Raw genomic sequence first — 14,344 nt, forward strand, 5'->3', positions numbered from 1 at the left:
TCAGTCTAAAAAGAGACTCGGGAATTCCTAGATTTTCCGCAGCACAAACCCTTGGCCACCCCCCCCAGTCCTGGATGTTGTGGAGGATATTTTCCTTGAATCCAGCTTGACTCCTGACGCCCTACCTCCTGCTACCAGAAAACCAGACAGGTACTGTAGTGTCCCTGACTCTCAAAAATATCTTTTAAAAAATTCAACAGATGACCCTGAGGTCATTTCTCAAGGGCCAAAAGGGATTAAAGCAACCTCTGCTAAAAATCCCACCCCCCTCAGACAGGGATTCCCGAGCATTGGACAGATGGGGTAAAAAAAGTATACACCTCAGCTACTCTTGCTGTCAGGGCACTAAATTGTCAGTTCCATATGCTGAAATTTCAGCAACATACCTTGGAACTCCTTAAACAAAAAATGTCTTCCTTTCCTGCTTGAGCAGAATCTAAAGATTTACAAGACTTAATGCATTCTGCAAGTCAAGTAAGCTAAACACTTTGCACTGTGGTTTTGATTCCCTAGAAGATTCTTGCAGGGTAGCAGTCACTGTATCTGTCATTAGAAGACTTGCATGACTTACGGAACAACCCCTGCCAGACCATGTCAAATCTAAGTTGTTGGATGCCCCCTTGCACAAAGATAACTTATTTGGCACTAGGGCAGAAGAGGTCTTAAAAAAGATGGAAGGAAAAGCAAAATCTATGCAAACAGTTAAGGATTTCTTACAGGTCCAACTCCCTAGGTTCAGCAGGCATTGTCCGTCCAAGCACTGGTCCTTTCCTGCTCTGACTAAACTGACCCAGCCTAGGCCCCATGGAAACAGCCCCTTCCCCCCTCGACAGCAGCCCCAGGGAATGCAGAGATCTACGTAGTGGACTACCTCTGCTTCAAAACCAGGGAGTTCTAAGCCCCACCCCCTTATGGTAATAACTCACAATGACTCACCTCCTCCCCCTCTCTGCCCACCTCACTTACCCCTAGGAGGAAAAGTCTCCTTTCACTTAAGCACCTGGGCCACCATTACCAAGGACCAATGGGTTCTGAACATTGTGTCTCAGGGATACAAATTTTCCTTCCACACCATTCCAACCCCAAAAGGGTTCCCAGATCTACCACCAAATCAGTGGGCAGAGGCTCAAAAGCAAATCCTTTCCCTGCTCTCTATGAGGGCAGTAGAGTACGTTCCTGCAGAACAGATAGACCAAGGCTTCTACTTCAGACTTTTTCTGGTGCCCAGAAAAGAGGGCACCTGGTGCCCCATCCTCGATCTGTCAATTCTAAACACCTTCCTGATCCCAAAATTCAAAAATGCTCACCCACCAGCAGTTGCTACCCAGGCTCTTCAAGGATGCTTGGCTAGCCACCCTAGATCTAAAAGAGGCCTACCTCCACATTCCCATATGGGAATCATGCAGGAAATATCTCAGCTTCAGGGTAGGATCTCAACACTTACAGTTCTCTGCACTTCCCTTTGGCTTATCTACTGCTTCCAGAGTTTTCACAAAATGTCTGGCTTTGGCCATTGCCTTTTGCAGACAAAGAAATTATCAAATTTACCCATACTTAGATGACTGCCTTATTTAGGAAGACAGCCAGGAAAAGGTGCTCAAGCACCTGGCCTTTGTAAAGACCCTACTAATCTCCCTAGGGTACACAATCAACAAAAAGAAATCCCAACAGGTGCCCACCCAAAGGATAGTCTTCCTGGGAGCAAGTCTGGACACAGCATCCCAGATGGCATACCTTACAACAGAGAAACAAATTGTCCTGACAGCCTACTTCTCTCAACTAGCCACCAGGCCCCAGCTATCTGCAAGGAAGATCCTGCAAGCTCTGGGGTTCATGGCATCTTGCATGCTACTCATTCCATATGCTAGACTGCATATGAGAAAACTTCAGTGGTACCTAAAGAGCCTTTGTTGTTAACACTCTCAAGACCTGGAAACTCTTCTACCTATAATTCCTTGCCTCAGAAAGGAATTTCTTTGGTGGGCAACAGCATGCTTCCACAACAAAGGACTGCCCTTCTCCCCACCCCCCCACAGCCCAGACCCTCACCACAGACTCATCAAGACTACGCTTGGGGTGCACACCTGGATGGCAGGTGCATACAGGACCAATGGAGCCCACAGCAAATCCCTCTGCACATCAAAAAGAGATGATGACTGTGCAGCACGCCTTGATAGCTTTCAAACTCCTTCTCTCTCCAGGGGTTCTCCTGATCAAAACAGACAACACTGCTGTCATGGATACATCAACAAGCAGGGAGGGATTCACTCCTACCCTCTATGCAGGCTGGCCATGACCCTTTGGCTCACAGCCTCTTCCATACAACTACACCTGTTAGCACAATTCCTACCAGACTCTGTCAACTCTCTGGCAGACCAATTAACCAGAAACCTTCTGGACCCACACGAGTGGCAACTCAACAGAAGTTCCTTCACCCTAATAACTCAGAAATGGAGAACCCCAAAGGTTGACCTCTTTGCCTCCCACACCAACCATCAGCTCATCAAATTTTGCACCAGGGATCATCACTGCATGGCTTGGAAAGTGGATGCCCGGTCCTTCCCCTGGGTCAGTCTATCGGTCTATGCCTTTCCTCCCCTACCTCTTATCCCCAGGGTACTGCTCAAAATAAGGGAGGAAAAACCAAGGACCATTCTTATAGCTCCAGACTGGCCCCAACAACACTGGTACCCCTTGCTGCGCAGCCTGTCCCTGCTGCCTCCATGACATCTTCCTCAGATTCCAAACCTGCTGACCCAGAGGGAAGGGGAATTCATGCATTTCCATTTGCAGACACTCAATTTGACAGCTTCTCTTATTCCATAACGCCAAACCAATCAGTAAACAGATTCTGTATGTTATCCGTGTGGCCAGACGTCCTAGCACCAGAAAGTCTTATGCAGATAATTGGAAAAGGTTCTGCACCTGGATCCAGGCTAAGGGAGCCAATACAGCACAACCCTCCATCCCTCTCATCCTGAATTACTTTGCTGACCTACTACACAGTGGTCTCTTTTTCCTCTGTAAAAATTCATGCCTCTGCTATTTCTGCTGATTTTCCCACTGAGCAGTCCCTTTTCTCACACCCTTTGACCAAACACTTCCTCAGAGGGCTAGCAACTTGAGGCCCCCCGAAGGTCACCAACACCACCTTGGGACCTTAACTTTGTCTTGGAAAAGCTCACCCTGCCCCCCTATTGAACAAGCTTCTTCTGCAGAGCTAAAATTTATCTCCTGGAAGACAGCATTCCTTCTGGCAATCACTTCAGCCAGAAGAGTCTCTGAGCTGCAAGCACTCATGGCTGTGGAATCCTTCATCATCTTCCATAAAGACAGGGTATCCTCAGAACTAACCCATCCTTCATGCCCAAGGTGGTGTCCAGTGTGGCTCTCAACCAATCCATTCATGTGCCCACCTTCTTTCCTAATCCCCAGAACAAGGGGGAAAGGATTCTTCACTCTCTAGATGTGCACAGACAGCTCAGATTCTATCTGGACAGGACTAAATCCTTCAGAAAGTCTGATCAATTGCTGGTTAGCTTTGCTACAGGGATAGAAGGCAAAGCCATCTCCAAGCAAACCATTTCCAAATGGATAGCACACTGCATCCATTTCTGCTACAAACAGCATGGAAAGCCTCCCCCCAAGGGGGTCAGGACACACTCCACCAGAGCAGCCTCCACTTTTGCAGCTTTCCTCACAGGAGTCCCCACCAGGGACATCCTGAAGGCTGCCACCTGGACATCTGTTCACACTTTTACCAAGCATTACATCCTGCCTCTCTTCTCCAAATCCAGGGCAGGGCATCCTAGCCAGCCCCTAGTTTCCTTGACTGCCTCCACCCATTTCCTCAGCTTTAGGAAGCTATCCAAATGTGATGACTGCAACAGTGAAACACGAAGAACATAGTACAGTTGTGTACACTTACCATAAATGTAGATGTTCAGGTGTATTCAGTGTTGCAGTCCTGGTTTCCCTCCCTCCATCCCCCTTATTCTCTTTCTCCTTTTATTACCATTATCCTTATTGTTCTCCTTTCCTTACAAAGGGACATATTGGTATTTATTTTCCACTGGTGGGGTTCTTCCACCAGAACCTGGATTCCTACTTTGGGGGCTCCTGACAGGTTAGGGCAAGAAAAACTGATGTAATGGCATCAGTCCTCAAGCGACAGCAACCGATGCAGAAATGCTAAGTCTCTGGTATTCAGGTCGGCTGAGGGCTACCCTGGCATGGATAACAAAAATGTGATGACTGCAACAGCAAATACACTCCACCATGTACATTTATGGCAAGTGTACACAACTGTATGTTCTTCTCAGAATAGGTTTGAAAATGTGTTCATTTGAAAGTAGGCCTTGCATGTTACAGTTCATATTAGTTTTAGTATGTGCAATTTTAGTGGAAAAGTACACCTGAGCTTTGTTCAATGGGTAACCTTCAGTCCAAAACGCTGATAGACAGACATGCACAACTCACAGATTTTCGAGAATGTTTTTGTCAGTGACCTTACAGAGGTAGAAACAAACAGCTAGGAATCATTCACAGATTAACAACTTGGAGTAGTGATAACAGTGTTGTTGAGTTGGATGATGCAAGGTCTGGGAATCAAGGCTAAAAAGTGTGTGTGTAGAAATACAGATGGGAAGACATAAGAGGTGCACTTTCAAGACAACTATCATCATTTTTGCAGTTCAGAATACAGAGTTCAATTTGTTCAGTTCAGTGAGTACTGTCAGTTGAGAGAGTTCAGCAACCAATGATTTTATGCTGCTGTTTTGCCATTCTAATAATATTCTTGCTAAGATTCTTATATTGCTGTTTGTTATATTAATAAATGCTGCTTGTTAACTGTGGAAGACTTCTAAGTTACTTTTATGTTGAAATTGTATAACAGAGTTAGAACAGTAAGGTTTTGCACTTTTGCGGATCTATAGATAAATCTTTCATGCATCAGTAGATAAGAGTCAGAGTATAGAGAAAGTAAAGGATGAGAAGACCACTAGGCATTGGCCAAAACTGCCTTCCAAAGAAGTCCATCCTTGGAATGACCTTCTCCTGTTCATTTACCTTCTTCTGTTTCTCTGCTAATAGGTCAGTGGCGAGTACACCATTCAGCTAACGATGCTAAGAGTATTAGAAAGGTATCCTCCATGCAGCCACATTTAAGGGTGAGACCTGGTGTTCTGGCACTAATTTATCTACACTTTAATCCTTTGTGTGTCAGTTGTAGGTCTCCTCTAAGACAATGATAAGATATGGAGATAAGAGAAAGAGGAGGAGAGTTACTTTAGTTTTTGTCTTTAAGCCAAACCTTGAAGCCCTTTAATTCTGTGTGTGATGAATCATTGTACTACCGTTGGATGGCATTTGAATAGGTTACAGGTCTGCGTGCAGTATTCTATAACTGCATGATAAGAAATATATACCAGGTATATTCAATTATCTTCCTGGCATATCTGTTGCAGAGGATCCAAGTGAGCAACTGCATATGCTTTACATTTGGTATCTGTCTTATCTTTATCAAATGAAAAGCCACCAGGTTATCGTTTACAAGAAATGCAAGGTCTTGTACTGTTTTTCAACTTGTGGCTATTGCCCATCATTTGCATATAATGCTTGTGGGGAATTTTTGCCAGATGCTAGATTGTTGTTTTTGATATTAAGGATAAAATATGTCCTTCTATTCTAATGTTGTAATATTCTATACATATGGGTATATTCCACCCCAAGCAACCCAGTGTCCAGCCAGGATACAACAGATTTCAGCTACTGCAAGTACATGGGAAGTCGTGTGTATGGCTTGTCAAATGTCAGCCATAAAAGGACGTCGACACATACAATGCTCAGAACTTCTCTGCCGCCATTTGGAACGCTTGACTTGTACATTGGTCTGCTGCTTATTTTCGTTTGCTGGTTCCAGGTAAGTGCCCTGTTGGGGTGTAATTTATTTATTGCTACTGCCTTTTTTGTTTAGTTCATATCATCCAGGAGGGGCAAGTGTAGGTGTGGAAGGCAAATTCCACATAAGGTCAGCCACAATCTTTGTCTAGGCCATAATCATGACAAATGTTCCTGCGCTGTTTGTCAGGCCTTTGTCCCAAAGACCTTGCAAAGCCATATTTCGGTTTTGAGCCTTATACTAAGAAATCCAACATTTGAAAACATTAGCTAAGGACATGGTGGATGGTTCTGTGGGGCCTAAGGCCAAGCTGACTTTGAAGAGAAAGGTCAGTAAGCCTAGGCCTGAATTCTCTTCCGCTGTGCCTCTTTCCACCTATGTTTCCCTTGAGGTTAGTCAAAACCCAGAGATACATTCAGAGGTTTGGTGTGGTTCTTTGGCAGGTACCACTTTTGGAGGCTGTTAGAGAATCCGATCTATGCATATCCTTAGAAACAGTGCAGTCATCCATTACGCACGTACAAGGGGAACCACGGCTTGTTGTGTTGGAATCGTCCAGAGACATACCTCACACTTTAGTTAGGGAAGAGGTCCCATTGTCAGTTATTGAATGCAGGCCTACACTGGGTGTTTCTTCTTGCTATCAAGCAGAGGGGCATGTTAAGAAAAAAAACAGAAAACAAAGCATCTTCCATCCTGTACTCAGTCTGTCTAGGATATTTTTTCACAGGGATTGATTAAGGCTTTAATGGCTGTTAAGCCTTCTGCTGCTATTTCTGTTCCCTCTTTTACTTTTTCCCCTGTTAGAAGGATTAAGGAACAGGCGTTCTCAGAGGATAAGGCTTCATCTGATGAGGAGTCTTTGGCATACTCATCTCAGATTACATCCCCTTTAGACTACACTTCCCCTGAGGAAAATTCCAATGGTGCTGATTCTCCAGTTGGAGATATCTTTTGGGGAGACTGTTAATAAGATGAGATAATTATTTTAATGGGACTGCTCTCAGGTCTCTGAAGTGCAAAGAAAGTATTATGACCTTTTACAAATAGAATCTCCTTCTGCTGTGCCACCTGTATTGCCAGCATTTTTGAATGCTTTCTCTTCTGTTTCTAAGGCTCCAGATTTGCAGGCTCCTGTTCCTAAAAGGCCCAACAGACTTTATAAGGTGCCTGTTTGCAGGTTCCTTTACAAATGTCCTTCAGCTGATTCAGCTGTGGTGTCCTAGGTTGTTACCATCGTCTAAGCTTCTTCCTTCAGATAAGGAGAGCAAAATAATGAAGACTTGGCAAGTAGGTTTATACTTCAGCCACTTTAACTTTCTGAGCCATAAACTGTCAAACCCACATGTCTAGGGATTCCTTGGATCTTCTTTCTCAGGCCTCTTAAGCTCTTTCAGTGCTCCCAGATTCTGACATTAAAAATTAGATTATGTCCCTTTTAGGAGCTTCCCAAGTGGCTAGTCAATCAAATGTAGTTATGATGCAGCAGAAGCATCTTTTAGAGCAGCTGCCTCTGGCTCTGTTCTTATAAGGTATTCTTGGTTGGGATTTCAACCTCTGCCAGATGATATCAAAGCAAAACTGATGATGCTCCTCTGGATAACAATGTTCTGTTTGGCACTGCAGCTGCAGATTTATGTAAGTCTTCACAAGAAAAGGGAAAAGAACTTCAGGACTTGAAACATGTTTTTGTGTTGCCTCTTCCTAAATTCCACAGAAATTTTCCTTCTAAGACCTGTTTTGTTAGAAAACAGAAACGTCCGCCGTCTTCTTCCAGAACTAAGAAAACTGTTAAAAGAGAAGTCTTAGGCTGAGGAGGTCTTCTAGGTCCCACTTTTCAGCAGCCTTTTCCAGCTAGTCCAAGGTAGTGTGCGACTACCAACTACTTCCAAATCTCACTCCTCTTTCTCTTCGTCTACCCCTCTCTTCCAGCTTGGACAAGTATCAGTATCAAATAAATGAGGGCTGTCATTCTGGCTGCACAGGGGTTCCATCCTCTGTTTCGTCCAGGACCTCTGAAAGTGTTTACAGACAACACCACAGTCCTTTGGTATGTAAACAACTGGGGGGGGGGTGCAAAGTCCTATCTTCTTTGCAGGTTTGCCCTGATGGCTTGGAACTTGCCAGTTCAGTACAAGGTGACTCTTCAAGCAGTTTAAATTTCATGCACTCAAAATTTTATGGCAGACACTCTCAGCAGGTCCTTGATTCAATCCCATGAATGGATGCGGTTCTGGACTTGGTACGCCTCTAGTGGATCTTTTTGCATCCCCTCTGAACAGACTGCTTCCTCATTTTTGTGCCAGAGTCCCAGATCCTCTGGTTTGGAAGGTAGAAGCCCTATCCTTTTCATGGATGGAGATGTTTCTTTATGCATTCCCCCCTTTCCTCTCATTCAGATGTTTTTGCACAAGATTCAGCAGGAATCTTGCTGGTGACTTCCTTTTGGCCAAGACAGCATTGGTTCCCTCCTGTTCTGCATTTAGCCAAGTGCAATCATCACAAGTTTCCTCACAGAGTGGACCTTCTCACACAGGACAAGGGAGCCCTACTTTATCCACATCTGTCAACTTTACAAATGACTCTATGGGTGATAAGCGTTTGATTCCTTTCAGACACCTTTTTTCTGAGGACGTGCGTAGGGTACTACAGGAGGACAGAAAACCCTATACAAGAAAGTCTCGCTTGTCTAAATGAAAGAGATTTTTTGCTTGGTGTTTTTCACATAATCTGGATCCACTTTCTGTGGATATCCATGTTATTTCCTACTTGTGTGAGCTACTTAAGAGTGGTTTGGCTTATTCCTCAGTGAAAGTTCACTTGTTAGTCATTTCTGCTTGTCTGCCATTGACTACTCCTTTAGCTTCCTTCTAGACTGCAAGTAAAACTTTTTCTCAAAGGCATCCTTCACATTACCTGCAGCTTCAGCTTCCTTAAAGTTTTGTACCTGGAAAACAGTTTTACTAGCTTTTAACCTCTGCTAGTAGCATTTCTGAGATTCAGGCTTTGATGGCTTCTCCATCTTTTCTTGTTTTTCATAAGGAGAGGGTCTCTCTGCATACTAATTGTTTTTTTCCCCAGGGTAGTGAATTAGTTATCTCTTAATCTATTCAGTTGCCCACTTTTCATTGGAGGGCTGTGGAGAAGGGAAGAGAGGATCTTACACACCTTGGATGTGCATAGACAACTCAGGTTTTATTTGGATAAAACTAAGGCTATCAGGAAATCTAATCAGTTTTTTTTTCTTTTATCACAGGCCTCTGGGTTTGCCTGTTTCTAAGTGGACTATTTCCGCTTGGAGTTTTAAGACTATTTCATTTTATGTGTTTCACGGTAAGATTCTCCCTGTTCCTACAAAGGCTCACTCCATCAGGTCTGTGGCATGATCTTTAAGGGTTTGGATACTTACACCATTTTGGAAGCTGCCTCTTGGTCTTCTGTTCGTACTTTCACCAAGAATTACAAGTTGGATAGTATTTCTAAATCTAGGGCTGGATTTGATTGAGACTTTCTTCATGGTTTTGTAGAAAGTTCCTCTGTTCCTTCCACCTCCAAGGTTTCCTCCTAAGCTTTTGCAACAGTAAATAGAAGGACAAGGAATAGTTGTGCAAAATCTTACCATAACCTTCAATGTCCTTCTCTTCTATGTTGCAGTATTCTGTCCGTATCTCCTTCCTCCCTATACCTTGCTTTTTCCTTGGATGGCAGATTTTTGCTTTTCCTTACATTGGTGATGTTCTGGGGTTTCATTTCTGAGGATTATATGTGCGGACGTCCTTTTATAGCTGTTGTTCAACAAGCCATACATGTGACATCCTACATACTTGCAGTAGCTGAAAGCCATTGCATGCTGACCAGACTTCAGGTTGCTTGGGGTAGAGTATAGTATACCCTTATGCAGAGGAATACTGCAGCATAAAAGAGAAGGACATCTAAGGTTATGGCATGATTTTACACAACTATTCTTTCTGCTGCACCTTTTGTGTTTAATAGGTGCCATTTTAAGGAATTTGTTTCAGCAGGATTAATGATAATGCATCCAGTTTTGCAGTCATCTGCATTTTAGTGAGACAGAGAATGGAAACAGAGGCTCTCCACTAATGATGGGGTTGGTGAGAATAGTATTCCTCCTGCTCATACATCCATGAAGTTAGTTGTGGACCCAAGTTATTATAACTTCATTTACACAACACTCTGACCAAACATGTTATGGTATATAGTGACCATTGCTTTGTTTTTTTTGTGTTAGAATGTGTAACCTAGGACCTCAGAGGGGCCCGTGGGACGATATCCTGGAAGAAAAGGAGTTATGTTGGCAGATCAGATTGAATGCCACCACCCCCGGCTTAAATGAGTCTCTTTCTGTTTCTAGCATTTTAAAACTTAAATCTTATATTGTGCAACTTGTAATTTAGTATTAAAGTATATGTATATTAGTTTTTGGATGGGTGTATATATTTATTTAATTATGTTTATATTTATAATTGCATATTTCTTTTTAAATTGCTAAATGTTGAATTTAATGTGTTAACTAATGGTGGGATTTTATTGGATATGTGATTAAGGGGAAGGTATTTAAGGATGGTAGCAGGTAGTCTACATTGATTCTGAAGAAGTTTTTTAACAAAAGCGCTCAATTATTTCAAGTGTTTTAATAAATCAGTTTAATACTCTCCTGTTTGTTCTTGGCTACACCTCTGGGCTGACCTGCTGTGTATATTTGTGCAACTTCATTTATTTTAGATGCCCTAGTTTATGTATAGTTCTATCACTGGGTACAGTTTTCAATACTTTAGCTAGATCAAGTTAAGCTGCATGAACAGATAAAACTTTGCCCAGGACAGTAGCCACACACTCAGATGTTTGCAGGGTTAATTAATCATGCAAGAACTCCATTTGATAAGACCACACTGAGTTAGTTAATAGACAAGTAACTTACTGGTATCTGCTGGTTTACGTTTCATGATGGTTCTTGCCATCATCTTGCACATTGTACACGGGAGGCTGCTTGGTCTGTAGTTATTAGGGTCTGGAGAAGGGGACCCTCATGGATTGGGACTACAGTGTTGTGTTTTCAAATGTCAAGAGCAAAGCCAGTTTTTAATGTTTTATTAAAAAATAAGAGTAAGGGTGGTATACTAGGCTATTTTTGATTGCACAAATCGCAAACATTCCATATTTGCTCATAGAAGCAACTACCAAACTTTTGTGCTTCAATATCAAGGGATGCAGGCCAATTCAGAGCTTTTAGATGTCTGTTTCCACTATATCTGCAAGAATGGGTTTGTACATAACTTTGTATACATATCTGTCTACCAAGTATACTGAAGCTCCAAGTATAATCATGTATATATTTTTTGCAATATTTTGCCCCGCCCCAACCATCAGTCCCTCCCTTTGTCTGTTGACCCATTCATTGATGTCACCTGGCAAGAGTCAGTCAAGAGGGGCCATTGTTTAGAAAGCCATTGGGGTGTTCAAGGGTTTTTATTTGCTACCCAGGGAAGGGAAAGTACAGTAGGTAGTTTGCTGCCCAGACTGATCACCCTACACTTATGCAAGGGATGTTGTCAATATATAGTTGTGCCCATCTTCCCTGAAGCATTGGAGGTGGTTTCCTCCTTTTTTTTTTCCTCTGGAGAAGTTACATCATCCCCATGTCCCCCTGAGCACAAGCATCTCTTTCCCACCCACTGGGAGAGTCTAGCAGGCCAGGCATTTTCATCCCTCTCTTTCTGTACCTAACTCCTCTAATACCAGAGCTACTGATTGCATTCCAGCTACTTGGGTAGCATTCATGAATCCATCTCTCTTTGGTGAGCTGTGTGCTCTTTGAAAAGAGGTTGAACTGCCCATTTGGAGATCTGTGTTGACACCTGAAGAAATGGTATGCCTTTTTTCTGTCCTGGTTAGGATATTGAGCTATATAACTCACTGATTGGTACATGCCAGTGCATTACAGCACCCTGCTAATGGATGGCTTTGGTACTTCTTATTGTATTTTTCTGAAATGTATTAGCCATGCTTTTCATGCAGTCAGGTTAATTTTGTTTATCATTGGAGTACACCAGGCAGACTTATTGCTTTGTGGTTTATGCAAGATCCATCCCTTGTTTCACTGGCTTTTTCTTAAAATGCAGTTTTTATGCATATCCAGGAGGTGTACTCAGTGCATAGCATATTTACAAATCCTGTGTTTTGCTACTTTCCTACAACACTCTGTGTTGTTTTGCAGATATGTGTGCTCCCTCTAAATGGGTATACTTTTCTTAGCAGTCATTTTGCAGTAAGGACTTTAAAGAAATTAGAGGACCACTTCCAGTAAAAAAAAAAAAACTATACTACTGTTTTATTTAACTGTCTAATTTGATTGAGTAATACCTTAATTCATTGTTTTATTATGTATGTTGCTGCAGCAGAACCCCACCATTATTGAAGAGTACCAATTTTAAAAACACAAATGAATGCATTAAGCATGCAACCCACTGTATGTATATGCAAGATACTGTATTATGTCCATGGAAGGGAATTTACCACATGTTTAATTAATAAAGGCTAGCAGCTTTTGACCTGGCACCCTGCATATATGTTTAAAATATGTGTACCTGTTATTATTTACAAAGTATGAACAATTCTTTATTTCATTGTGATATACCTACCTTTGCTAGCTATGAACTGTAATAAAACTCATAATGTAAGTTAGGATAATAGTTGGGTTTGTGTGGAATGTCTTGTTCTGTTAAGTAAATGAAGATCTTATGCTGACTCACTTTTTTCTCTCTCCAAGTATTTTTGTGTACATCTTATAAGTTCATTTAAACATATATTAAAAACAGTACTGGATGTAAAATCTGATAATCATTTCTTGCTGGATCTGTGTTTTCAGCAAGTTGTTTCAGATGCTGTTCTCAGTAACAGCATTCCATCAGCTCAGACATTCTTCAGGATATGTGGCAACCCTCATCAGAATCTCAGTGAACTGACCCACACTGGTTTGAAGAAAGTCTTTGAATGCTTAATAAACAAGGATCTCACTACAGCATCCAGACTTTTGAAGAACATGGTAAGTTAAGGCGTTATTTAACTGATTCTTTTGAATGTAAAAAGTTAGTTATTTTTAGTTTTATGTTGCAATTTGTTCATCATCCTCCAGTTCTTTCTGAAAAGTTTAAAGTTACAGGAAGAACCTTAATGGGCTTCATACCTTTAACCAGCAAACTGTCTCATTATTAAAGAAACAAAAATGATTTATACATTTTAGAGAGGGATGTAAACTTTGAAGATCCTTATTTATCTGTCTAATTTTTTTATGCAAAACGTGGAACCCAAATGAAAATATATACTATTCAAATGTTTTGTGTTAATTTTCTGATACCTTTGTGGAATATTACGTTTATAGGTTATATGGCATTTTGCATTTACTGAATTAATAAACTAAATATTAATTGATCAGGGACTGGTGATGGGCATTGCAGGATATATTTCTATTTTATAAAGTCTTTCAGAAAATTAACCCCACTGACTTGAATGTCATCACATTTTTCCAATTCAGGTCATATATCCTGAGAACTCATATAGAGTAAGATGAAGGGTAAAGGATCTTTTGACGGTGATAATGATTCATTCTAAGGTGTAATTCTGCAGTCAGCAGATGGAGCATTTAATTTATATCTTGGAAGTATGCTTTAAGTCTGCCTTCTTTTCACTGATTATCCACATTTGTCATTATAATTAGAAGAGCACATAGAAATAAAAGGGGTAGAACCCCCTGCCTTATTTATTTCCAGTAGTCTGTAGAATAGAACCTGGCTTACCATTTCTTGAGATTTCAATGACTGCTGCCTATTTTTTGATTACTTTTGAAAAAGTATTAAGTGTTGGAGCTGTTGAAATTTTAAGTTTCTTTTTTTTCATTGTGTACCCTATTTTTTTGATTCCATAGAATGTGTTATTCTGGTTTTGTGACATAAAACCATTTTTATTCCTGCAAGTGTAGACAGAGTATGGTTTTCAAAGCCAGCCCACTACATGTACTCTTACTGATTGGGATAGATCATTTTAGATAAGATCACAGCATTTGCAAATCCTTTTAGCACTGCATCTATTTTTTCAGTGTATGCAAGCCATGAGAGAAAGGTAGATACCCTCAGCTTCTGCTGATGGCCAGGTTTTCACCTAGAACATCAAAACAATGAGCCTTTTTAAATGTTTTTATTTTGTCAACCAGATAATGTCATGAGGCACAATTGTGCTTGTTTCTTAAGGCAACCCAATAGCATATTCTGGTTGAGTGACTTGACTTGCTTATTGTCATATAGTATGCATGTGGAAACTGCAGCACTGAAACCTTTTATTGCAGGATGAAGTTTGTTAGAGGATTTATTTATCTGAAATTGTTAACCAAAGTAGAGTACCGATGAAAACTGACCTATTTTAGTCTAT

General features: G+C 41.4%; 1 protein-coding gene across 1 annotated transcript in view; it reads left to right on the forward strand.

Moving 5' to 3' along the window:
* SPG11 (SPG11 vesicle trafficking associated, spatacsin) overlaps positions 1–14,344 on the forward strand; it is a 2,547,571-nt gene that overhangs the window by 816,673 nt on the left and 1,716,554 nt on the right. The window contains exon 11 of the mRNA XM_044077700.1: positions 12,789–12,965. Within this exon, the coding sequence (XP_043933635.1) occupies positions 12,789–12,965 (177 nt within the window). The remainder of the gene's footprint in view (positions 1–12,788; positions 12,966–14,344) is intronic.

The sequence above is a fragment of the Protopterus annectens genome, chromosome 7.part0, assembly GCF_019279795.1.
Source record: "Protopterus annectens isolate FY-2018-M chromosome 7.part0, PAN1.0, whole genome shotgun sequence".
Taxonomy (NCBI): domain Eukaryota; kingdom Metazoa; phylum Chordata; order Ceratodontiformes; family Protopteridae; genus Protopterus; species Protopterus annectens.